General features: G+C 43.2%; 1 protein-coding gene across 1 annotated transcript in view; it reads right to left on the minus strand.

The window, feature by feature from the left end:
* The window catches only part of LOC138287135 (cathepsin 8-like), a 123161-nt gene that overhangs the window by 81839 nt on the left and 13646 nt on the right, over positions 1-27676 (minus strand). The window contains exon 2 of the mRNA XM_069227494.1: positions 10418-10475. Coding sequence (XP_069083595.1) covers positions 10418-10475 — 58 coding nt within the window. The remainder of the gene's footprint in view (positions 1-10417; positions 10476-27676) is intronic.

Genomic DNA, 27676 nt, shown 5'->3' on the forward strand with positions numbered 1-27676 from the left:
ATCAAATCACCATTCCCATGCCAACACGATTTTCGTCAGTACTGCATTTGTGTCAGCCAACTTCTTCAGTGCTATAATACATTTATAAATGTGCATAGTTTACAGAGTAAATTTCTCTTTTGATAAGTTATACCATCACCTCAGTAAAATCCAACCATTTGTGATTGTTTAGAGGAGGGGCTATTAGGAAGACTGGTGATTGTTACACGAGGAAATTAAATCCATTCATGCTATGCTTGCATTATAATCACTAATCGAGTCACCCATGTGAGTTCAGTACTCACATCTCATTGTGCTTACTAGTAACGTGTTACTTCCTACTCAACGTCTAGTCATACATGCGAAAATGAGATCAATCACTGCAATATTTGTGTTAAAGTAACTAAACTAGTCACCCATGTGAGTTCAGTATTCACACTTAATTGTGCATGTGATTAATGTGTCACGTCCGACCCTACACTTACATACCTAAAGATCTTTATCTCTTGAATTCTTTATATACACATCACGTTGCTTATATCCAGATGTGAATCTCCTGAAATCCAAATAAATATACATAATATACCAAAAGGTGATTATAACCCCATGTGGGTCAAAAGGGAACACAGCTGATCATATCTTACCTACTCTTTTTTTTTTTTTTTTTTAAGATTTGATTGGCATTATAACATTTTCGATGGTTCTCAGACATATGTTCTCTTACTATACATTGCTTGTGTCTCATTAACTTTGGCATTAGGATCAAACAATCTGGTTGATAATATCTAAATACAAAACAGTACTAGTCTTAATAGTAACAATTCCTAACCGCCCTCCCAATCCCTCCCTAACCCTTTCAACCGAGAACCATGTTCCAACGTTTATATCGTTTCAGAAGGGAATCATGTAGTGTTTGAAGAGTGATTAGATGTGTTTAGGCAGAGCTACGATTACTATGTTTTTCAGCTTAGGTTTGGATGTGTATTTTGGTCTATGATTAAGGGTCATAAGCTGTGCTTACCATTGTCGTTTGTTGTTCTGCCCGCGATGTTACTTACTGAGTGGACTCTAGAGTGTTGTTTCTGTTTTAAGTGTATCCATTATTACTTCCCAGCCCTCCGACAGTTCCGGGGGTCTGATCCCACTCCTAGTCTCCTGTTGAAGAAGCATTCCCTCTGCATTTGCCCATTTAAGTAATTCGTTTTTCCAGGTTGATGTTCTAGGGCCCCTGGGGTTCTTCCAGTTGGATGCTATCTCTCTCTTGGCTAATGTTAAAGCTAAGTCCTGGAATCTGTCTGAAGCTTTCCTGGAATCTGTCTGAAGTTTTGTGTTTAGTTGAGTGAGTGAAGGCGTGTAAGAGGCAGTTATCCATGGAGCAGGTCGTGTTCTTATTCAGTAGATGTGTCAGGTTCTGGCAAACCTCCACCCAAAAGGGTGTCAGTGTGGGACAATCCCAAAACATGTGGCTGAACTCAGCGCCGACCAACCCACATCTCGGGCAGCACTCAGTAGTTTTTACTAAAATATTTGTTTATGCGGGTTGGGGTCAGGTAGGCTTGGTGCAGTACGTAAAATGTATAAGTTTAAATCTAGCGTTTCGGGATGCTTTGGGGAGGTTTCTCAGGATGTGCTCCCATTCTACTTCCGGGATATCTCGACTGAGATCTTTTTCCCACTTTTGTTTAAGATAGGTAAAGGGTTCTGTATTGTCTGCTCTCATCAGCCCATATAGCGTTGAGACTACCTTAGTTTTGTTATTTGGGGATGACAGATACGTGCAGATTGCTTGTGAGGGAGGTTCAGCGCTCTCCTTTCGCCAATGTTTATATATGCTGGCTTTTAAAGCCCCATACGTTAGGAAATGTCTCGCCGGAATGTCGTATTCCATCCTGAGAGTCTCGAATGTCATTAGTTTGTTATCCCTGAAAAGCATGCCCACTGTATTAATCCCGGCTTCTAACCAGTTCCCCCAATTCGAGACGTGATCTTCTCTGCATTATTGCTTGCAGGGATTTAAGGGGAAGCTCCGCAGAGTAGGGAGTCTCTATTCTGATCCTACGTAGAAAGGTTTTCCAGCACCTGGTCAGGATTTTTAGTTCTGGAGAGTCTTGCTTCCTATCGCCAGGGGTCCCCAGGAGTATCTCAAACAGCCTAACCTCCTGTGGGGTGGATATTCTCGCCTTCGTTGTTGCAAGTAATCTGTCCGAGAACCAGTGGGCCAACCATTATAGTTGTGCTGCTAGGTAATAGGTCTCAAAGTCAGGTGCTGCCAATCCATCATCTGTTGATTGTCTTTGGAGTTTTGTCAGAGCCACTCTCCTCCTGCCTTTACCCCATATAAATGAGGTTACCATGGTATTTAGTTCCCCAAAAAACGTTTCAGGAAACCAGATCAGAAGAACTGAAAAATTGTACAGCAATCTCGGCAACATGATCATTTTAAGAATCACAATTCGCCCAGTCACTGATAGTGGCAGTGTTTGCCAGAATGCCATACAGGTTTTTATGGAACGGATTGTGCCACCGATGTTACCATCTAGTGTATCACGGGAGTCATGGTAAACTTTCACTCCTAAGTATGGGAGCCCATTCAGAATCCATCTAACCAATCCCAAGTTCAGGGGTGGTAATTGCTGTTCTTTAAGTGGGAACAAGCCTGTTTTATCCCAGTTACTTTTTATCCAGAGTGGCTTTCAAAGTTAGAAAGCATTAGATGTACTAGTGGTAGGTCTCTTTGGATATCTTCCATAAATATTAAGATGTCGTCTGCATAAAGGGCTATGTAGTGTCTCTCATTCCTTGCCAGTATACCTGGTCCTCCCTCCCCCGCCCTAGTCGCGGCAGCCAGTGGTTCCATTGCCAGGGCAAATAGCAGGGGAGAGAGGGGGCAACCCTGTCTAGTTCCACGCTCAACTCTGTTTCTGTTAGATATTATGTGTCCTGTGCGGACTCTGGTGGAGGTGTCAGTATATAGTAATTTCACCCAAGAGATATATTTGGGTCCAATTCCAAGTTTGGACATGACTATATAGAGGTATTCCCAATCTAGACTATCAAAAGCCTTTTCAATGTCCACTGCTAGGATACCTGAAGTCCTGGCGCTGGGAGCCAGGTCCCTCATGATGGCAATCAATCTACGGATATTCCCAGCTGTATTTCGCCCCGGTATGAAACCTGCCTGATCTGGGTGTATCAGGGAGGACATCAGTGGGAGGAGTCTGGATGCCAGGACCTTGCTAAGAATGTTATAGTTAAGGTTCAACATGGAGAGGGGTCTATAAGCTCCCACACTTGTTGGGTCTTTGCCGGGCTTGAGAAGGGAGACAATGACTGCCTCTCAGGAGGACTCAGGCAGTAGGCCCTGGTCTCTGGCGCATTTAAATATATTTTCTAATCTCGGAGAGAGGATTTCCGCTAAGGCCATATAAAACTCAACAGGGAGGCCGTCTGTGCAGGCGATTTTCCTCTGGCCATTCCTTTCATGGCTTCATTAATCTCGGCTAGCGTGATGTTCCCTTCTAATGACTCTGTGACTTCAGGTTCCAGGGGTTTTAAATGAAATTCCGTTAAGTAGACTTCAGTTTGTTCCCTATTAAGATTGAGTCTTTTTTTGTATAAGCTCTCGTAAAATGTCAGAAACTGGATATTAATCTGTTCTGGTTCAAAAAATTGGGTCCCCGTCTCCGAGGTCAAGTTCATAATGGGAGGAGATCTTTCAGACTGCAAAACCACCCATGCGAGGAGTCTGCCCGCCTTATCTCTCTCTCCGTGCGCCCGGGTGAGATAGTTTTTGTAATCAAAGCATCTAAGGCATTCAATGCAGTGTGACACTTCGTCCCTAACGTCTTGCATTAGGGTTTGTAGGTGAGGGTTCCCAGGTCTATCTTTCTCAACTTCTCTTAGTTTAGTCTCAGCTCGCTCTGTATCACCTAGTAAGGTTCTGCATATTCCCACTGTTTCAGCTATACACTTCCCACGCATTACTACCTTAAAGGCACTCCATTCTATCAGTGGATTAGCTGTGGTTGCGTCATTGTCGTCAAAATAGTGCAGCACACTTTGGCAGACTTCGGCCCAGAAGGGGGCATCTTCCAATAGTTCAGGCTTGAGTCTCCACGTGGGGATATGGGGCAATGGAACCCCAGTTCAGAGATAAGAGAGGGTTACGGTCCGAAATTGTGCGGGACAGATATTCTGTGTCTATAATTAATGAGTGTATATCAGGTGAGCAGAGGAAAGCGTCTAAGCGTACATGCAGTTCATGGAGACTGGAAAAAAAGGAGTAATCCCTTGTGGTGGGGTGTAATCTACGCCAGGTATCTATTAAGCCCCAGTTCGTTTGGTGATGAATTGTCGCGCTGTTCTCACCAGTGGGGAGTTAGGCAGGGGAGGGTGTGATCTGTTTATGTTGGGGTCACCCACACAGTTAAAATCTCCCCCCACTATCACTGGGGATTGTAAGTACGTTGCTAATAAGCTAGATCGTCGTATAAAGAATTCTCCCTGATCAGTGTTGGGAGCATAAACATTAATCAAGGCCAGTTCCCTCCCCTCCAGTCTGCCCTTGACAGCCACAAATCTCCCCTTAGGGTCTATAAAGCTATCTGTCATTTCGAAGGGGACTCCCGCTTGAATCCAGATCAGAATGCCCCTCGAGTATGCCGAGTAGGAGGTATAGTATGCCTCTCCTCTCCATCTTTTCTGCAGGGCTTTACCCTCTGTCAATGTTAAGTGGGTTTCTTGGAGAATGGCTATTTGGATTCCCCTCCTTTGTAAGTATGATGAGACCTTGTATCTCTTAACCATTGAGTGCATACCTCTGATGTTCCACGTAAGGAACTTATATGATTTTGGCGTTGTCATGTTGCTAGCTTTTTCCCCCTGATCAGGTCATGTTTCAGGGGGCATAGGCTTGCAAAGCTCTCCTTCATGTTATTGGAATCCCTGAGCAATTCTGTAAATTTCATAAGGGTTCTCGGAAGTGTAATTAGACCCAGACAAATCCCCAACACTGTAGTTACCCAACGCCCGATCCCCAGGACAAAAGTCAAAACCTCTCTCGCCCAAACTAGTAAAAAAACTTTAACATGTCCAACAATGTGGGGGGAGCTCTGAGGTGGAGTCAAGAGCATAGCAAAGCGTCCTCTCCCCAACCCCGGGAGGTTAACATATAGGGATTTCATACCTCCAAGTCTGTGTTCAGTACAGATATTTGTTGGCTGGCGGGTTACTCTGCAGGGCGGTCAAAGGCCGCAGGCTTAGGTGTAGATGCTGCATGTTTTTCTTTCTTCAGGGATTTGTGTTTCTGTAGTTAGAGTAAGAACTGAGGTTGTTCAGATGGTAGCTAAGGGAAAAAAATATTTTCTGGCAGTATAGTGTTGTCTTGGAAGTTCTTTCAATATCCCAAACATGACATCCCAGTCACCTACCATAGGGCGCCAATGTAGACTTCTGGCTTCATCTCTGTGAAGGGCCTTTCTTTTGGCCCATTTAATGGTTGCCTGCTAGGCATCAAATGTAGGAGGATCTATAGCTTTCCAATTCATGGTGATTGTTTTTTGGCAAGGAGCACAGCGATGTTGAGGAAGTGACTTGCAACCTTGTTCTTTTTGGGTCTATTGTATATGCCTACTGGAAGTTTTCCAATTATTAGACATGATAATTCCAGTGAGAGGTGCCAGTTTATTCTCCTCAAGGAGGAGCATGACCAAAGCATGTGCTGGAAATCAACAGTATGTCAGAGCAGTGTGGGCAGGAGACGTTTGTGTGGGGGAAGTGCTTGTTGATTACATCAGGGAATAGGGAGGTCCTATGCAGGATGCGCTTGACCTTTGCTTTCTGAGTGATGATGTGTGAGTATGCAACAACTTTAGCCCATTCCTTGTCATTGAACATTCTTCATGCTTTAGGATTCTATTTGTCTTGTACCGTGCAAGATCTGCGTGTCTTTAAAGGGTTCTATACAACCAACTAATATGTCTATGGCCATGACCCATAAATTATAGTGATTGGACTAAACAGTGCAGCATCTGAGATGGACCATTGGGTCTGGAAAGCAAGGAGAAGGCCATGATGCAGTGGAAACTGACACTCATGAACTGACCCTCAGTGAATTGAAGGAGAGCAGCTTGCCATCTTAAAATAGGTCACTGACACTTGCAATATAATCATCATGTCATTGCTTCAGGTCCCCTGCAAGGATGTGTGCCTGGTGTTTGGGAGGATGGGAGTGGTGGCTGGTGGTTGATATGTTTGGTGATCTGTAGGCTTCTGGTGGAACAGTTCAATGCAGCATGCAGTTGGTATGAATGGCACGAGAGAAGACCATTTAATACCTGTAGGCCCTTAGGTCTCCTCCAGTGAAAGGCTAGCAAACTGACAGCACAGCCTTGAAGTTGGGCTGTAGTGTTCATTATTTGGGCTCCCAGATCCCTGGATTGCACTAGGAGTGTAGCTTGGCCAATGCTACCCTATGCCAGCCATCAATCCATATGATCTCTCTCAGCAGTATCTAATTTATGGAAAAATATCTGTGTAGGAACTATAGGACAGTTAACAAAAAAGTCGAAGAAGCAGGTTCCTGAGTCCTGGGTGTAGACATTGCCTTAGTGAGGTTTATATCTAGTAGGTCATGATCCGAGCGTATATCCTAATTCCCAGGTAGCAGAGTGAAACCTCTTTCTGTTTGATGGGTTCTGCCCTACCACTCCCTGCCCTGGCCCAGTCTAACCTCAATGGCCTTGGGGAGGAATGGCAATATGCATGATTTTTATCAACTTACTTACAGGCCAGAGGCTGCATAAAAATTCTTAAACACCGGAGCTAGTTCAGAGTGATTACCCTTGATGTTTCTAACATTGATCAAGATGTCATCAGCCTATAGGGATACCACATTTGTTCTGTCTGCGAGGGGGATGCCCTGAAGTTTGTCTTAACATTCAGCCTAATAGCAAGTGGTTCAGTGGCAAAGAGAGAGAGCGAAGGGGAGAGTGGACATCCGTGTTGGGTCTATCTGTAAACTGTGAAATGGGGGCAAAATTCATTTTCTCAGTTGTATTCCTGCTGTGGAGGTCATCTATACCATCTTGATCTCGCAAATGTCACACTCCTCAAAAACAAATTTTCTTAGAATCTCAAAGAGGTATCCCCACATCAGGCTGTCTCACATTCTAAAATCAAGGAGGCAAACTGTGGCCAGAATGTTGGGGCCACATCTGGAAGCCTATAGGGTCCCTTTAAATTCAGGGATGTGTTCTGTCTCGGAATAAAGCTATTTTGGTCACAGTTAATCAAACAAGTCAGTACCCTAAATATTCAGCTTGTGAATATTTTCTCAAATATTTTATAGTCTGAGATTAGGACTCTTATTTTTTCTTTGAGATGGGAACCTCAGGAGGTTGTTTTGCCTGAGAACGTGGCTACCAAGGCTTTGGGGCGAAACAGTAGTAGTGAGCTTTCATCTTTAGCTGTTTTATACAAAGGGACTCATTTAAGCGCTAAGGTGTCAGTATAGGTTTGATAGAACTGTACCGGAAACCATTAGTCCCTGGTGTCTACTTGCCAGCTAGCTCATGTATGGCCTTCCTGACATTTTGGTCTGTGATATGGATGTCAGTCTCACCCTGAAGTTCCAGGGAGTTGTGAGGTAGAGAACACGTCTGTTAGAAAAGCTGCTACTACTTTTGCAGGTTTGGTTGGACAACTCTTGTATTGGTGCTGGGAGCAGTCGTCGAACAACATGAGAATATCTTGCTGTGAGTACACTGTGGCTCCATGAGGTGCTCTAAGAGCAGTTATGGGTTTTTGGGTGTCTTTTTTTCAGTTTGCGACTCAGGTAAATAACCTTACTGCTTTGTATCCCTAAGGATGCGTATGGGTGGTGTGCTATAGACAGTGTAATCTCAACATTTGAGTTTTTGTGTTCGTGCACCTCCCCCAGAGCCACAGAGTGTCAGATCTTCTACTATTTGTCTTTCAAACTGTATACAGAAATCCTGTTCCCTGGTCAATTCCCTTTCTAGGGTCTTACACGTGCACATTTCCCCCTGCCTGAAATGTCCGCATGCAATCAAGTTGAAAGCATCCCATTCAGTTGTGGGTGAGTAGGTGGAGCCATTTTCTTCTGAAAATATTCATGCATGAATTCAATCAATCAATCAATCAATCAATCACAATATTTATAGAGCGCACCACGTACCCGTTAGGGTTTCAAGGCTTTGAGGGGGGGGGGCTGCTGCTACTGGTCGAAGAGCCAGGTCTTGAGGAGTCTCCTGAAGGTGAGAAGGTCTGTCGCAGGGCGGTCGGGAGGGCGTTCCAGGTCTTGGCGGCAAGATAGGAGAAGGATCTGCTGCCGGAGGTCTTGCGTTGGAAGCGGGGAACGATGGCGAGGGCGAGGTTGGCGGAGCGGAGTTGGCGAAATCAATTCCACAAGGGTACTGAGGGTAGCAGGGCCTCCGATATGGAACTTTGTTGGCGCAAGAGGGGGATGGGGAAGGTCTTGCCCTAGGTCAATCTGGCCTGAAGGGGGTTGTGATTAGATGTTGTCCTACTAAGGTAGTCAATGGAAAAGAACTTTGGGGATAACTGGGAAGAACATATGATCTGATCTAGGTGCACATAAGCCAATAGGGGAGGATTAGTAGGACTAAAGCCCAACCCCTGGGTTTGGTAGACACCAAATGTCCATCATGGACCATTGGTGAAGGCATTGTATCAGTAACTTTGCACTGCCTACTGCCTGAGTTTAAGGGAGGGAGGGAGGAGTGTAACCTGTCTAATGTGATATCTAGATTGAAATTAAGATCACCTCCTAGAATCCATGGAATATGGACACCTTTCACTAGGTGCTCTGGCAGTCTACAGAGTAATGCAGGTTGGTCTGTGCTTGGGGCGTGGATGCTTCCCAGGACAGAGTGCCCTTGACTAGGACACATCTACCCACACAATCCACTGTGATTAAACCCATTGAAAATAAAATGGCACATATACCTGGCCACGCAAGCATTTTTTAGCCTAGTCCTCTCTTTTGCAATTATATGGGTTTGATGAAGTAGTGCTATTTGGGCTCCTTTGGGAATTTGTAATGGTTGTGTGCATCCCACTAATATTCCAAGTCAACAGCGAGTACGATTTTGGCTGCACTGCATGTATTAATAGTGCATTTGTTTGAATCTTAGGGCATCCCATTAATCCCACTGCCTAAGGCACCGAAGCAGATCTGTTGTGGCATGGTAATTGATGGGAAGGGGTGTTAGCTTGCAGTCTCTCCAACCAAGGAAACTGTACCCAGGGCATTAATAGCAACAATAAGTAGGGCAGAGGCCAAACAACCATCTGTCAAAAAAAGTTTTACAAAATTGTGAACTTCATGAGGTGGTGTACTCTATAGTTTCCTATAGTGCAAGTTCTTTAGTAGCACACCCTGTAGTCAACAGTACATGGACTGGTACCTCACAAAAGAGGAGAAGGGACCAAGGCAGTGCTGAATACCCAGTTAGGACACTGGGTGCTCCTCAATAACCTAGACAGCCCAGTAGAGTATAGGGATATCCATAAAAGACCAGGTGAAGCAGGCGAGCCAGGACTGGTTGCAGGGGTTGACAGAACACTGGTAGAATGGTGCTCATGATTGTTGTGAAGAAATTCACTTGGGCAGATTGTAAATGAGATAAGTAGAGAGCAGGAACCAAGTCTGATCTGCTTCGGGTAGGAAGTGAGGACTTTCTTATTAAATGAGGTAGCAGTTTGAGACATCACTACTAGGGGTGATCCCAGGTCTCTTTGTGGCATTATGGAGAAGGGAATGTTGTCATCCAATGATGTGGATGAGGTGGACTAGAACCCAGGAATGGTTCCTGCAGCAGAATGGGAGGTGGTGACAAATGCAGGTCAATTGCTTGTGCCTTTTCTCTGAAAGCAGTAAAGCACACAATGTTAATGGAGGAATAATTTGTATTTGTATTTGTATTTATAAAGCGCATTCCAGCCGAGGCATCGAAGCGCTCAGAAGGTAAAGTGAGGTGCCAACAGAGTAAAAGATAATTCAAAGGAAAACTAGCACAGAAAAAGCCACGTTTTGTCTAGCCTCCTAAAGACTAAGACATTTTGTTCCTTCCTGATAAACAGGGGAAGAGAATTCCAGCATTTGGCCACAGCCACCGTAAATGCTTTGTCACCCCATTTTGCTTTATAGGTGTGGGGGACCTGAATACTGAATGCTCCTATCGAGTGGAGTTGCTGATTGGGTTTGTACCAGCATAGCCGGGAAGCCAAATATTTAGAACCATTTCCATGTACTGCTTTATAACTCAGACATAAGGTCAGTCAGTCAGTCAAAGAAACTTTATTCGGCAATTGCCATAATAGTACAAACAAAAACACATATTACAAATCTATAAAATGATTTAAAACACAGTCAAATGCTGTAAAATAAATTTACCTAAACAGCACATAATCATCTAATCCAAGTTCCCCTTTACGGGTAGCAGATAGGTATTCTAGACACAGTTTAAAATCACTAAAAGTGTGTAAATTTACAAAAATTCTTCTCAGGACATAGCCTAATATCAAATACCTTAAGATGTTATGCGGAAACTGTCACAGGCATATCAAAATTAGATCGAAATATTCAGTGCCCTAATTCCTATAGAAGCTCTGATAAAATGTTATGCATGATAGCAGGTTTGAATGTCTGACAGTTTCTGAAAGTACAGTAGAGCTTCCTTGTAATGAATGGGTCGTTGTTGGCGTAAAATGGGTAAAATAAAAGCATTTCTAGGAGTAGCATATAAAGAGCAAAAAAGAAAAAATTTAAAAGTACTCTGCTTTGATGTAGAATCACAAGGGCAGGGTGGTAAATCATTTTGCCAAATACACTGTTTAGGAAAGGCTACCTTAAAATGAATCAAATTCAATCTAAAAAGAGTTAAAAGAGAGCATATTTTAGGGCATGAAAACCAGGTCAAATAAGGTTCCATGTATGAAGCCGTAGCAATCTGGACATAAGGGTCAAAAGATTTCAGTTTCATGGAAACAATAAAATCTCAGATCTGAAGTATACTCAAAATGGTGTGATTTCAAAACAGACCTAGAGTTTGTAGTTAACAGTTGGGGCTCTTCAAACATATACCTGAGCCCCAGCTTTCCAAAAGATTTTCGCAAGTACAAAAGCCAGGGAATCCTATTTGAATTGTCCAACTGTAAACAATCAGAAATACAATCCTGGACAAGGCTTGCCGCTGGGTTCAGCCAGCATCTAATCCAGAGCAATAGAGGGGCAATAGAAACCGTGTCCTCCAGAAAACATTGACCCACTTCCTCATGACTACCATGGTACCATCAATAACCTGCTCAAAAATTTATTTTCAACACGTTGAAGAGAGGGTACTTTGTTATAGCCCCAGACTCCTGCCCCATATAAGGCTGCTGAAACACACTTGGAATTATAAAGCGTTTTAATCTGAGAGGGAGGTCTGTGGCCTAGTTTATGAGTAAAATGGATAATCGATTTGATATTCCTTAGCATCTGCTGGGTCTTAAAATTGAGGTGAGTACTCCAAGACATAGAGGAACTCACATACATACCTAAATAACAGAAATTCTTTACCTTGTTAATGATATTGCCCCCCATAGTAAAATGTTTGGACTTAGTGTTTCGGGGGCCACATGTCATAACAAAAGCCTTGGAATAATTTACTTTCAAGTCAAGATCCAGCATAAAGTTGTAAAAGCGGTCCAATAAGCCCTGTAAACCATTTGCAGTACGAGCAATTAATACGGCATTGTGTGCATATACTAAAAATGGAAGCAATCTCTGGCCCATCTTTGGTACATCCTTACCGTATTTTATCATAAACTCATAAAGCCCATTTATATATATCAAAAAAAGGAAAGGCGCTAAAATACATCCCTGTCTTACGCCCCTTGTTGAGGAAAGAGGAGAGGTTCTCTGACCAGATGAGCCAAACTGAACTGACACCATTAAATCCATATGTAGGCGTTTAATAAGCTCCAATAGAGTCACATCACAACCTAGAGCTCCCATAATTTGCCATAGCTTCTCCCTATTGACCAAATCAAAAGCACTAGTTAAGTCAATAAATGCCATATGAATAGACTTCTTTTTGGCAATTACATATTTGCTAAGTATCAGGTGCAAGTTTAAAGCTTGCTCAACTGTGCCTAGGCCGGGTCTAAAACCAATTCGAATTGGGGATAAAATCTGAGCCTCAGTCACCCAGTCTTCTAAGCGAGATAAGATCACACTTCCCAAAATCTTGGCCGTTGAGTCAATAAGAGATATTGGTCTATAACAGGAAGGATCTTGTCTGTTACCTTTTTAAAAGATGGGAATGATAGTAGCCAATTTCCATGAGGTATGTATATTACTATTGGCAGCACTTCTCAACACATTTGTAACTAGAGGGCCCCAGAGATCAGGCTCAGATTTAAAGAGATCAACAGGACCCCGTCAGGACCAGGAGCCTTTCCCTGCCTTAGCCGATTAATGGTTCCTAGGACCTTGTGAAGATCAAAAGTGATGTCTAGGGAATTTGTATTGGAGTCTAAAATAGACTGTGTAGCAATATTATCCTCCATGATCAAGTTCTCATTGTCGTCATTGTCTGGACAAAATACTTTTCTAAAATTAGTCACCCATGCATCCGCTGCAATGAGGCAATCATCAGCCTTGGTGTTATTATCCGAAAAATATGGGTGATTTACCACCTTCCAGAATTTTGAAGCATCCTTCAAATCAGAAGCAGCCAATAGTTCTTCCCATGCCGTGGTCCTAATTTCTAATTTCCTTTTTTCCAGAGCAGCCTTATACTCGGCTCTGGCTAATTTAACTAGATGGCGAGAAGGGGGAACTACTTTAAGGGTTTCTTTGAGTTTTTTATGGGCTGATGAACACGCAGAATCAAACCATCTATGAACAACCGGGCCCATAGAAGGCCTATCCACCATCAAGGCTTGCGAAATATCAATACTCAAAGACATAAGGTCTTAAAGATAATACGCTGAGCCACTGAAAGCCAGTGCAGTTGTTTTAAACTGCTACTGGCCGAGGCTGAATGGGGAAGATTTAAGATAGCCCGGGCAGCAGTGTTCTGAATCAGCTGAAGCTTCTTCAGAGATGTCTTATCCAGATTGAGCATCAAAGCATTGCAATAGTCTAATTTGGATATTACCAGTGCTAAAGTCACTGTAACTCTCCATTCCCTTTGAAGAAAAGGGAAAATCTTTTTCAGCATTTTCAATGTCCAGAAGCTAGTTTTAACAACATAATTGACATGTGATTTAAAGGAGAGACAGTGAAATTGTGACACCTAAATTTTTTGTGGCAGTAATAGGAGCCGGGGGAGTTCCACAGTCTATCGGCCACCAACGAGAGTTCCAAAATTCCTTTCCAGATCCAAAGCATAATATTTCAGTTTTGTCACCATTTAATTTAAGCCAATTTAAGTTTATCCATCTGTTGATTTCTCGCATACATTTGTTAAAGCGATCTGCCACTTCCTTCAAGTTCTTATAGACTGGGATAATCAATTGGGTATCATCAGCATAGGAAGTCGGCCTAAAGCCAAAGGAACGAATCAGTCTGGCTAAAGGAGCAACATACAAATTAAATAAAGTGGGACTAAGTGATGATCCTAGGGGGACACCACAAGGTAAGTGATATGCAGGGCACTTATAGTCACCACAGCTCACCGTGGTCAGTCTATCTTTCAAAAAGGATTCCAACGTCTTAAGAACCTCATCTCTAATCCCTGCTTGATATGAGCGGGATATCATAATCTACATTTGCATTCAACTATTTCAGCGATATTAAACTATTAATGTTGTAATTAACCATAGATCAAATTCCATAAATGAATACATCTTCAAACAGTGTGTAATTTCTTTCTGAGAAAAAGAAAAACTTTTATATATTCACTAGTACTATATCCATCAATGTAGCAAAGCAACAAAGAGATGTTTTGTTTTTTTATACAAATGCACTGGTGACCCATCTAGTCCACAATCCCTTTACATCCAAGGGACAGAAGGAGAGCACCAACCCTCCTGACTCTCCAACCACAAAAGGTTTGAGTCCTATTAGCAGTCTTTTAAACAATCAGATGTCATTCCTAAGGGACTCCAGCAGCTCATGTGAAGAATTGCGTCATGGAGAGTGTAAGGTTGCCGTTTCGGTCTCCCAAGGCTCAACCCGTCCATGAGACCATGCTCAGGACAATGTGTCAAAGTGGATTAAATCACAATAATTGTTGCTCTACAACACAATAAATAACCCACATTAATAAAACACTAAAAGGCAGCAGAATGCCAAACCACGCTGTACATGCAAGTGAATCGCCCACTTACAAGGCACCCCCCCCAAAAAAAACAGCCTGCGTAAACCTCAATGTAAAACGTGCATTTTTCACAACGTCATAACATACAACACCAAATGTATATACATATATATAGTCATATACATATACATGTACATATATATATATATATATATACACATATATATATGCATATGTGTTTATGTGTATATATATATATATGTATGTGTGTATATAAATATGTATATATATATATATATATATATATATATATATATATATATATATACACACACACAAACATAAAATAAAATAAAATCACCCACCAGTGGTCCTCTAACAACTGACAAAAGTTGAATACCTCCAAGCAAAGTGAACCAACTAATACTCAAAACCAGTTCCAAAAATAAAGCAACACAGCATATTAATATTTGCTTCAGCATCAACTTCCTAGAACAGCACTGCTTAATCCTTTTCATCTGGCACATTCAACTAAACAAAAAAACATACCAAGTCAAGAGTAAAGTTCTAACATCTGATCTACAGTAGCAGGAGTCCCACAGGGCCATGCTTACAGCTAGCCAGTAACTCCAGTATAAAGAGAGAATGATGTAATCTGCATGTAGAGAAAATAAATGCCAATCCATTAACCAGATTCCCACAAACACACTCAACTTCAAGTCACTGAGGAACAGAAATCCATTAGACACAAATATTACTTACTTCACCACAGATATGTAAACTCCCACCAAGCTCGAATCAATCATAAAGCTCAGGCATGCAAACAAACAGTCCTTTTTAACCAAATGCCTGGAGGGCTTAGCCCCTTAGAAATCACATGACCTATCCACACACCTGTGGGGGCCACCTTGGAGCAGAATATCTTTCATCAAACCTTTTGGATTCCTGATCAGTCCTAACATTCCATTAAAAAAACCGGCAACAATATGATGCATTCAAACATCAAAGTGAATCCAGATCTTTTGAAAAACAGGTATACGGTCATAACTACCTTGGTGGTCAAATAGTTCCTCTTAATCCAAAGCTTGGAAGGCCTTAAAACGCCTTAAAAACCACATGACCAGTCCAAAAAACTCAGTCCAAAACATTCCATACAGTAAATGGCCAACAATATGAAACACAAATCAAACCTGTATTCTCTCAAACATCAAAGTAAATGTGGATCCTATTACAAACAGCTATGCAGTCATACCTGCCTCAGCGGTCGAATAGTCCAAGTCCTAATACTGAGACCTTTGTATGGGACCCCATAAAGAATCATATACCCGGGGTACATAAATACTGCATTTCACTAAAGAAAGCAAACTACCAGTAAGTGAACTACCAGTGAGTAAAGCCAAAGTCACCACACTCAACCTATGCCACCCTCATAACTCCACAGCCAAAAGGTATCCAACCAAGGATGAGGAAGACTTGCAACACATACCTACCATTATAGACCATCAAGATACCAGTTAAACACTATAAAGTTGCCAACACCTGCCATTCCATCTGTTGATTTAATCCTTCCTTCACAGTATTGGCCATCCAAATCCATCTATTTTTGCACATTGTGAGCAGGCAATCCACATCATGTCTGCGCTTAGGGCATTTCTAACTTCTAACACAAACCATTTAATTGTATTCGGTGCATGAGACATTTTCAAATAGTATTCAACAAGGGGAGCATTCTGTACTTTGCATCAAATGCGTTACTGATGTTGTGTAATACATTTCCGTACCTCCTGGGTAGTTTTTCCAACATAAAATAATGTACACGGGCATGCAATACAATCCACCACATTTTTAGAACCACAATTAGAACGGTGTTTGATAGTTAAGTTAATATCATTACTTTTATATATTTTCACTATTTCAGTTGTACCAGATGCATTGCAATTACCACATAGTTAATGCCCAATAACAGGTTCCAAACTCCATAATTGGTGCAGTGAAACTGGTTCAGGATCATCGTAGGCTCGGACCACTAGATCCCTTAAGTTCATGCCTCTTTTAAAAGCAAATAAGGCTCTGTCCTGATAAATCTGACCAGTACTCAACAAGTGCCAATTTTTTAGGATAATTCATTTTACCATATTAGACTCTGTACCAAAGGTCGTTACACATGTGAGCTTAGACTGAACTTGTTTCTCCTTCACTTGTAATAAGGCCTCACGGTCCTAATACCATGCTCTTTTCAATGATATTTTAACCAATCGGTAAGGATACCCTCTATTGATAAGTTTTGAACACAATACTTTTGCTTCATTAAAATAATCATCTTTTTTGGTACAGTTACGTCTAATACATAAAAACTGCCCAAATAGGAGATTATCTCTCAAATTACGAGGGTGATGGCTAGTGCATTTGAGAAGAGTAGTCCTTAAAGTTGGTTTTGTATATAAACTCACAAACAAATAACGATCTCATGAAAGATTTTCAAGTCAAGAAAATTAATAGAACAATTTTTGTATTCTATTGTGAAATGAAAGCAGTCACGACTGAAGCCGAAAGGCCTTCTCATACATCGATGCGTAGATCGTTGAGACTCCATTTAGGATACAAATCTGCCTGGGATGAGGTGCCACATTGTTCCACCCAGTCCCAAGCTGCTCCAACCTTTGTAAAAAAAAGATGGCATTTTGGCCTGTCAGGATCTTGAGTTTTGTTGGGAATAGCAGAAAGTATATGATCCCCATCTCTCTAAGTTTCATCTTGATGCCCAAGAATGATGATTGTTGATGCTAAACCAGTGTACATTAGGGGAATATGGGAATCTGGTGGTTGTCCATTTCAGATGCCCAGCCTGTCTTGCCATACAAAAGATTTCATTCTGGTCTTTGAAAGGCAAACGCTTGGTTATTATCGGGTGTAGCAGAGCCCCCAGGAGCCATTGAGATGGGATGCAGTGGGCCCTCTCAGTGGAGGAAAGAAAGTGAGATTATGGGCAGTTGTGAAGGTCTTCATCCATTCTAAAGGGACTCCTCTGGATAAAGACCCCCAGATCCTTCGAGGATGCCAACTACTACAATTTTATACTATGCCAATAGTGGACCTTGGCTTCCTCAACCCTGCCTTCAACAAAATTAATAGAGACAGGTTCTGGATTTGCTCCTGGTGATCCAATTTCTGTGGTTGCAAGTGTCTGATTGTGTTACCCTCTCAGCGAGCATCTTTGGGTTGTCTCACAACAGACACACATTTATGGCAAGGACATCAATCTGCCTCAAGGGAAGTTATTGTTGTTCAGATGGCCTCAAGGATAGCATCAACTTATCTTTACCAACAGCTGAGGAGGCTTGTGCTGAGGTGTGGGGAGAATTCTCTAGTGTCTTGGTGGTGGAGTTATCGACTTCAGTTGTTCCTTGATGAGGTTACACCCCTCTGATGCCTGCTGCAAGGTAGCAAGGTGGAAGACTTAAAATAACAACAAGAGAGTGACCATCTTCCCCTCATCTTTGCTCCCATTAATTTGGTCAGTGACAAAAAAAAAACATGTTCCTGAGAAATGCCACTATTGGGGGCAGAGGTGTGGGCACTTGTTAAGGGCTTGAGCAATGCCCCTTGGACTCCTCAGAGGACCTGTCCTCAATGTGAGCTCTGGCATGTGGTCCAGTTCACATGGCCCTCAGACACCAAAGCATGGGCTATATGAGACTCTCGCCATCCCATGAGGGACAAAGGAACAGGGGGACCTCTCCTCCTTGGTGTTGAGGCACTCAGGAGTCTCCCTAGCCCAGCATGGCCTGCGGCCCAATGGAATAGTACCCCTCCACTGTGCACTGCCTGGGGAATAAGGATGGCAGCAGAATTGGCAGGGCTAGTTGGAGTACAAGTGTCTTGTGTAGGAAAGTCCTCCTTTTTGCCCTGGTCACCCCCACACTTTTTGGACAGGTACTGGTGGTTACTGACTCTTGGCTGTGCCCTGGGTACTGCTTACCAGTCCCAGGGCCAGTGCTCTGTGTAAAATGGATATGCAAATAAGGCTAATTATAATTGGCTAAGTTAACCTACCTATAAGTCCCTAGTATATGGTAGGGCATGTAGGTGTAGGGACCACAGCATAGGTAGTGCACCCATAGGTGCACTGCTGAGGTGCCCACTGTCATTTTAAAGGCAGGACTGCCTTGCTGGATGCTTTTAAATTAAAGTTATATGCAAATTCGACTTTGGAATTAAAAGTAGTTCCAAAGTCTCAGACTGCCTTATTTTTACATATAAGTCACCCCTAAGATGTGCCCTATGTGCCCCTAGGGCTGGGTGCCATGTAACTATAAGCAGGGACTTTATAAAAATAGTTTTATAAGCCCTGGTGAGGTAAAAACAGCCAAATGTGTTTTTCCCTCATTGTAGTAAATGGCCTTCATAGGCTAGAATGGGGAGACTTTATTTTAATTTTTAAAGTCTCCTTAAATGATGCATACCAAGAGTTTGGTATCAAATTAATTGTTGTAATAAATCCCACAACTTCCAGTTGTTGGATTTAATATAACTTGTTCAGGTAAAGAGTTTTAAACTTTTCCTAAAAATTTGCCAATTTCAGCCCTGCATTGTTTTTGCTGCTGTGCTCTGATTGGCCAGTCTTTAGCAGCTTAGCCAAGCTGCCTTGATGAGGTGTGAAGTGGCCTGGCTTCACACAAAGGAATGTGCCTGTGGGAAGGAATCTCCCCTCAGCAGATGGTGAGGCAGGAAGGGGGAGGGCTGCCAAACTGGTCTTCAAAGGCAGAGAAGGACATTTGGAGCAACCAGCAACACTCCCACATCCTGCAACCCCAGACAACTAGGTGCCCCCTTGATTAGATTAGGAGAGGGCAGGAGAGGGGTGTGTTTATGATTTTTAGCCACACCAGTGGGTGGGCTCAGCCAGGTGTAACCTCCAAAAATCAGATTCAGCCATGATGGATTTTTAGAGAATGTTGCCTCCTGGGATTGATTTTTGCCACACTTCCCAGGAAGTGGTCATCACAGGGGGAAGGACCCTGCACCTGATTGGAGAACCAGGACCCCCCTGCTTTTCACCCAGGAGCAAGGATAAAACTGGCAGACCTGCACCCACACCTCAGTTCCCTACCACATCAAACAAGGAAGAACAACAGAAGAAGAAGGACTGCCCTGCTGGACCCCTGGCCTGCACCTGGAACCTGAACTCAGAAGGACTGTGCCAGCTGCACACTTGGGCTTCACCACAAGAAGGACTTTGCCTGGCTTCAACTGGTTCAAGGAGGGACTCCCTGTTTGCTACAGGTGAGAAATTGCTATCCAGAGTCCCCTGCACCAACTCCTGAAGAAAGCGACCAGCTGACCACTGTCCAGTGGGCAAAAAGGAGTTTGCGCCAGGTGCATTCTGGGAGTTGTAGTCTGCACCCCCCAAGGACCATCTCAGAACTTCTCGACCCTTGGGGTGAGTTGTGGACCCCAAAAGAACCTTAAAACGACATCTGGGAGAAGCCCCAGAAGTTTGGAGAAGTTTGGAGAATTTTTGTAAAAAAGCTCCATAGAGGGACCGACCCGCCGGGGCAACTCTAGCCGGCTTGCCTCAACCGCGATCCGGCCTGATTTGCTGGTTTGTCCCGGTAAAGAAAAATCTCTGAAAAAGAGACTAAGTCCGAAGGTAAAAAGTTGACCTGGACCTCCCAGCCATCGTATCCGAGAAGGGCTCCATGGACGTCGGATCAAGATCCAGGTTTACCCCGGTCGAGGGATTTTCACCTCGAAAAAACGACTAAGTCCGAAGGTAAAAATCTCCACCGAGGATTCCAGCATCGCGTATCCGGAGAAGGGCTCCAGGAGGTCGGATTGGACTGGCAGGTTCGTCCCGCTGAAGAAAATCTTCGAAAAAAAGACTAAGGGGGTGATTCTAACTCTGGCGGGCGGCGGAGGCCGCCCGCCAGAGTTCCCCCCTCCAGAATACCGCACCGCGGTCAGAAGACCGCTGCGGTTATTCTGGGTTTCCCACTGGGCTGGCGGGCGACCGCCAAAAGGCCGCCCGCCGGCCCAGTGGGAAACACCCTTCCCACGAGGAAGCCGGCTCCGAATGGAGCCGGCAGAGTGGGAAGGTGCGACAGGTGCAGTTGCACCCGTCGCGAATTTCAGTGTCTGCCAAGCAGACACTGAAATTCTTTGTGTGGCCCTCTTACGGGGGCCACTGCAGTGCCCATGCCATTGACATGGGCACTGCAGGGGCCCCCAGGGGCCCCACGACACCCCATACCACCATCCTGTTCCTGGCGGGTGAACCGCCAGGAACAAGATGGCGGTATGGGGTGTCAGAATCCCCATGGCGGCGCAGCTTGCTGCGCCGCCATGGAGGATTCTTTTGGGCAGCGGAAAACCGGCGGGAGACCGCCGGTTTTCCTCTTCTGACCGCGGCCAAACCGCCGCGGTCAGAATGCCCTGCGGGGCACCGCCAGCCTGTTGGCGGTGCTCCCGCCGACCCTGGCCCCGGCGGTCTTTGACCGCCGGGGTCAGAATGACCCCCTAAGTGTGAAGGTAAACTTTTAACCGAGGCCTCCCGCGACCTGTAGCCGAGCAGGGCTCCATCGCGGTCGGCCTGAAACTTTGACTTTGCCCCGGTCGAGGTGCAACCAGATGACCCGATTGGCGCTTTTTGTTTCTAGCCGCTAAAAAAATAATAATTCTTTAAAAATTCATATCTCCGGTTCTCCTTATCCGATTTTATTCGTTTTGGTGTCATTTTAAAGATAAAAATATAATCTATTTTTAATTGGTTTTGGATTTTTAAACAGTTTCCTGTGTTTTATTCAAATACTGTTTTGTGATATTTGAATGCTTTACACTCTGTCTCCTAAGTTAAGCCTTGACGCTCGTTGCCAAGCTACCAAGGGTTGAGCTGGGGTTAATTTACTGAGACCTAACTGGACCTTAGTGGAGGTTAGTGGCCTATTGCTAAGTGTAGGTACCTACCTGCCCTTACCAATATCCCATTTTCCAACATCTTGGCCAAGCGCTCCTCTGAGTATGTCTGCCCTCTTGGCCTTTGACTATGTTCCCAGCCTGCTCAGGTTGGACTTCATAACCATTAGCAACATGAACAAATCAACAACTCTGTCATAGAAAGCATTGAAAATTGAAGACTTCTTAATTGTTCACTGTTTCAGTGAAAGTAGGTGCTCAGCTAAGGAATTTATTATTATATGATTCATAGTATACCTAAAGAAGCCCATGACTGCTTTTATTGAAAGGCTCTTCTGTAAATAGATGACTGAGATGCATGGACAAGACTGAAAAAGAATGTTTGTGGGGCACTGGAAAATTGGAGCAGCATCCAAGCTTGCAACCATCTTGCCTTCTCTGATTAGATGTGAAAACTAGCAGTATTAGACAAATGCTTTGAGACATTTTGCTTTGTTATGGCTAGAACTGATGGTTTGTGATACTCAGAGAGGCAGCGTGAACCTGCTGGACTGAACTCTTTCTGTCTTCTCTAACTAGAGCTGCTCCGGTCACATGGTAATAAGTAACAGTTCATTTAAAAATTGAACACAGGAGAGTCTTATCTAGGAATCCTTTTAACCCCTTCGCTGCCAGACCTTTTCCTCCTCAGGTGCCAGGTCTTTTTTTTTAGCTATTTGAGACAGTTCGCGCTTAGGCCCTCATAACTTTTTGTCTACATAAACTACGCATGCCAAATTTGCGTCCTTTTTTCCAACATCCTACGTATTCTAGAGGTACCCAGAGTTTGTGGGTTCTCATGGAGGACACCAAGAAATTAGCCCAAATACAGCAAAAACTTTGTTTAAAAAAAAAAAAAAAAGTGGGAAAAAAGGGCTGCAGAAGAAGTCTTTTGTTTTTTCCCCTGAAAATGGCATAAACAAAGGGTTTGTGATGCTAAAATCAACATCTTCCCAGCTTCCACGAACTGGCAGACTTGAATCATAAAACCACATTTTTCAACACAATTTTGGCATTTTACTGGGACAAACCCCATTTTTACTATTTCTTGTGTTTTGATCCTCCTTCCAGTTAGTGACAGAAATGGGTGTGAAACCAATGCTGGATCCCGGACAGCTAAACATTTCTAAAATGTAGACAAAATTCTGAATTCAGCAACGGGTCATTTGTGCGGATCCTACAAGGTTTTCCTACAGTAAATAACTGCTGAAATAAAAAAAATATTGAAATTGAGCAAAGAAAACAGCCATTTTTCTCCACGTTTCACTCTGTGACTTTTTCCTGCTATGTCAGATTTTCAAAAGCAACATACCATTATGTCTCCTGGACTCTTCTGGTTCTGGAGATATATAGGGCTAGTAGATTCATCAAGAACCGTAGGTACCCAGAGCCAATAAAGGAGCTGCACCTTGCAATGTGTTTTCATTGTATACAGCAATTCATTTGGTGAAATATAAAGAGTGACAAATAGGTATCAAGGAAACCTTTGTATTTCCAAAATGGGCAAAAGATCAGGTGTTGAGAAGAAGTGGTTATTTGCACATCTCTGAATTCAAGGGTCCTCATACTAGCATGTGAATTACAGGGCATTTCTCAAATAGACATCTTTTTTACACACTGTCTTACATTTGGTAGGAAAAAATGTAGAGAATGACAAAGGGCAATAACAATTGTTTTTCTATTCTGTGTTCCCCCAAGTCTCCCAATAAAAATGGTACCTCACTTGTGTGGGTGGGCCTAATGCCCATGACAGGAAAAGCAAAATGGACACATCACATTTTTACATTGAAATCTGACGTGTTTCTTGGAAAGTGCCTAACTGTTGATTTTGGCCTCTAGCTCAGCCAGCACCTAGGGAAACCTACCAAATCTGGGATTTTTGAAAACTAGACATCTGGAGGAATCCAGGATGGGGTGACTTGTGGGGCTCTCACCAGATTATGTTACCCAGAATCCTTTGCAAACCTCAAAATGTGGCAAAAAAACACTATTTCCTCACATTTTGGTGATAGAAAGTTCTGGAATCTTGGAGGTTCCACCCAGGATTCCCCCAAGTCTCCTGATAAAAATGGCACCTCACTTGTGTGGGTAGGGCTGGTGCCCGCGACAGGTAATCCTCCAAAACACAACGTAGACACATCACATTTTCCCAAAGAAAACTGACCTGTTTTCTGCAAAGTGCCTAGTTGTGGATTTTGGCCTCTAGCTCAGCCGGCACCTAGGAAAACCTAGCAAACCTGGGCATTTCTGAAAAATAGACACCTAGAGGAACCCAGGATGGGGTAACTTGTGGTGCTCTCACCAGGTTCTGTTACCCAAAATCCTTTCCTCACATTTCGGTGCTGCAAAGTTCTGGAATCTGAGGGGAGCCACAAACTTTCTTCTACCCAGCGTTCCCCCAGGTCTCCCGATAAAAATGGTATCTCACTTGTGTGGGTAGGTCTAGTGACCCTGACAGGAAGTGCCCCAAAACACTACGTGGACACATCAAAATGATCCAATACAAAACTACCTGTTTTTGCGGAGGAGGGGCACCTGTGTTTTTGGTCCTGGGCTCAGCAGCCATCTAGGGAAACCTACCAAACCCAGACATTTCTGGAAACTAGACACCCGAGGGAGTCCAGGGGTGTGTGGCTTGCGTGGATCCTCCAGTGTTTTTTTACCTAGAATCCTTAGCAAACCTCAAACTACAAAATCACATTTTTCCCACATTTCTGTGTGGGATCACCACACAGGCACACATTTCCTACAACCCAATGTTTCCCTTAGTCTGCCGTTAAAAATGATACATCACTTGTGTAGGTGGGCCAAGTGCCTTTGACAGGGAAGAGCCAAAAACATGTCGAAATTGAGAAGGAACCAAAGCGGGTCCAAAAGGGCAGTTTGGAAAAAAAACGTTTTTAGGCTGAAAAGTGGAGCAGAATTTTTTTCGCTATAGATGCGACAATGCTGGGTGGTAGGAATTTTGTGGATTCCTGCAGATTCTGGAAGGTTCCATCACAAAATGTGGGGGAAATGTGTGATTTCAATCAAACCTGGAGGTTTGCAGGGCATTGTGGGTAGGAAAATGGTGCCGGTGCATGTGAAGCACAACACCCGGGACTCATTAGTTTTCAGATGTGTCTAGGTCTTGTAGATCTTGCTACAAGGCAGCGTCCCAAAGTCTAAAAAGTGCAGCCCTCACCATTCCAAGTGGGACAATTTTGAGAGTTAGATAAGCTCTGGTGGCCCAAATGTATAACCAAACCCCAAAACACTCAAATGTCCTCTTGCTTGCCGTGGGATAAGATGTTTTAGTGCCCATATTGATAGATAGCCACCATCCCACTATCTTTTTAAAAATTCCCTGGCATCTAGTAGGCTTTCTGCCCCACTGGGGAGTGCATTGGGGGTAATTACTCCATTTGCCCTCCGGTGTATAGAACAACTTTGTCCCCATTTATTTGGGGTGGGGGCATGGCCATACCCCCACCCTCTTTTAAAAAAAACCAACTTCTTCCCTGGACTCTCCTGGGCTTTCTTCCCTCCGGGAGCAGATCGACCTAATAGAAATAGGTTGATGTGCCCCCAAAGGGGGCAGAAATGGCCTAAAATAAATTTGTCCCCCAGGAGAGCAACCTTTGCCTAAGGGGTCGCTCCTCTTGCATGAAATTGATGTGACAGAAAATAATCCCTGGTGTATTGTGGTTTCAGGCCTAATAAAAATATGCCAATGGCCAAAATACAATTTGCCCCCTCAGGGGAGCAACCCTTGCCTAAGGGGTCACTCCCTTCTGTGTAAACAATAAAAGAAAACCCAAAAAAAATCATCCCGGGTGTCTAGGGGTTTCTGACCCCGGGGGCAGAGTGGCCTAATTAAAATAGGCCGATCTTCCCCCGGGGGGGCAGAAAAGGCCTTAAAAAATGCTTCACGATCAGGCCGCAGAAATGCTTCATGATCGGGCTGCAGAAATGCCTTTCCTTTCCTTTGATGCCTCTCCCGCCCCCAGCTCGTCACCGGAAGAGAAATGCTTTTGCATTTCTCTTCTGATCCGCGCTGGAAGGTCGGCCTCTGATGAGGTCAGCGCTCAATCGTGCACTGACATCATCAGATATCACTGGGGAGGTCGGGTTGGAGGTGGAAGGGAAAGCGATTCCCCTTCCATCCCTGCCCATGGGAGGGGGGTGCAAGGCCCTCGGGGAGCGCTAGAGCTCCACCCGAGGGCCTATACCTGGATGAGGTGGTTACATCCCTGGCTCCTGAGTGCCACTGTAGCGGATGTAACCACCTTGTCCAGGGCACCTGAGGGGATAAATGGGTTATAAAGTCATTGGTACTTTATAATATGGGCATCGTAAGGGCCAGGGAAGAGCCACATGATCCTATGGCAGTAGGTGATCCGACATCTGTAGCAAAGTGCATACTGAGATTATTAGCATAAAGACAATGGTTTGTAGGATATAGCCATTACTATATTTTTCATGCCTCAATTTTAAAAAATGACATTGCACAACATGCTATGCAAATAACTGTAGGATTATCGGCCACTGGGAAGATGTCATTATCCTCACCTTGAATTTCTGTTGATGTCTAACAACAGTATTTAATTTTCAATCAACAGGTGATTAACGATCTCTTCTGCATGGTGAAAAGTGAAACATTATTAAAAAATCCAGTACATTCTCCGTTTGAAATACATTTGAATGCCCTAACTCTTTAACGTAATATGAATTCCAAGTTATATTATTAACAGGCACAAGGATAGGTGTGATTATTAGCACCTTTAAATGTTTCATTATTGTAGAATTTAAGAATAAATACAGAACAAAATTGTACAAACCAAGTAGAAAGACATGAGCAAGCGCAACAAAACTACTTTAATGAGAATCAAGTGAACAAACACACCAACTAAACTACATATTTAAAGGGGCTAGGCATGAGCAACCACAGAACATCAACAAACTTTACTAGGAAAGGCATGGAAAAGCCCAACAACATCCACCCACTTTAAAACAAGAAGAAAGAACCACTATCAATATACTCAAAGAGAAATGATGAGCAAGCACAATAACATACCAACATATTTCAAAGGTAGAGGCATGATCAGGCACAGCAACGCATCAACATACATCACGCATCTATTTATCTATTTATGATTAGACACAGCAACAAATCAACACAACTCAAGGAGAAATCCATGAAGAAGCGCAACAGCACCTCTGTATACTTCAAAGAGAAAAACATTACAGAGCAAAACAATAGAAGCTACTTCAAGGAGATTGACATGACCAAACACAACAACACAACCACATATTTAAAGGTGAAAGACCTAAGCAAGCACAGCAGCACGCTAGTATACTTTAAGTATAAAGGATGGAATATTCATTGAGAGATGATCAGCCAGTGAAACACATCATCATACTTCAAGGAAACAGGATGAACAAGAACATCACAAAAGCATGCTCAAAATAAAAAAGGCATGATCACGTGCAACAGCACATCAACATACTTCAAGGAGAAAGTTGTAATCAAGCCCAACAACAGACTGGTATACTTTAAATAGAGAAAAAAAAACATCCATTAACATACGTGAAGGAGAAAAGATGAGCAGGTACAACAACAAATCAACAAACTTCAAGAAGAAAGACACTATCAAGCACAACAACACATCTATAAACCTCAAATAGAAAGACATGATCAAGCACAAAAATACATCTATATACTTCAAGGAGAAAGATCTGAACAAGCACAGCAACTCATCAACATATGTCAAGAAGAAAGAAAAACATGTGGATTGACATACTTCAAGGAGAAAGGATGAGCCAGCAAAGCAATACATAATCAGACTTCTAAGAGAAAGGATGTACAAGAACATCACAATAACATACTTCTAAGGAGAAAGGCATGATTACTCACAGCAACACATCAACAAACATCAGGGAGAGACGTACGCTCAAGCACAGCAGCACATGTGGGTACAAGGAGCAAGGCAAGAGGCCCCTCAAGAAACTTCAAGCAGGTAGGAGTGCTGAAGCAGATCAGAACACCTGTATACTGAAATGACAAAGAATGAACAAAAACACGAATAAACAAGAGAACAATTCAATGTACTACAAAGAGAAAGGTACAATTATGCACAGCAACACATCCAAGTGCTTAAAAGGGTGAGGCATGTGCCAGCACCATAACACATTAAAATATTTCAAACGGAGAGTCATGAGTAAGAAGAGCAACACATCAACGTACTTCAAAGGCTTTTCCTAGAATTTCTGCATTAAGGATGTTTCTCAGATAAGGCATGCCTGATAAATTTGCAAAACCCAACTTACCTATGTGGAAGAGTAAGTTGTGTAAAACAGTCAATCAAATCTATTGTTTTCAGCTTATGCCATAACAATATTAAACAAGCTATAGACATATAAAATGTATATTCAAACAATAGAATGTTATATACTCTACAGCCCACAATTAA

This window comes from Pleurodeles waltl, chromosome 4_1 (genome assembly GCF_031143425.1).
Source record: "Pleurodeles waltl isolate 20211129_DDA chromosome 4_1, aPleWal1.hap1.20221129, whole genome shotgun sequence".
Classification (NCBI taxonomy): Eukaryota; Metazoa; Chordata; class Amphibia; order Caudata; family Salamandridae; genus Pleurodeles; species Pleurodeles waltl.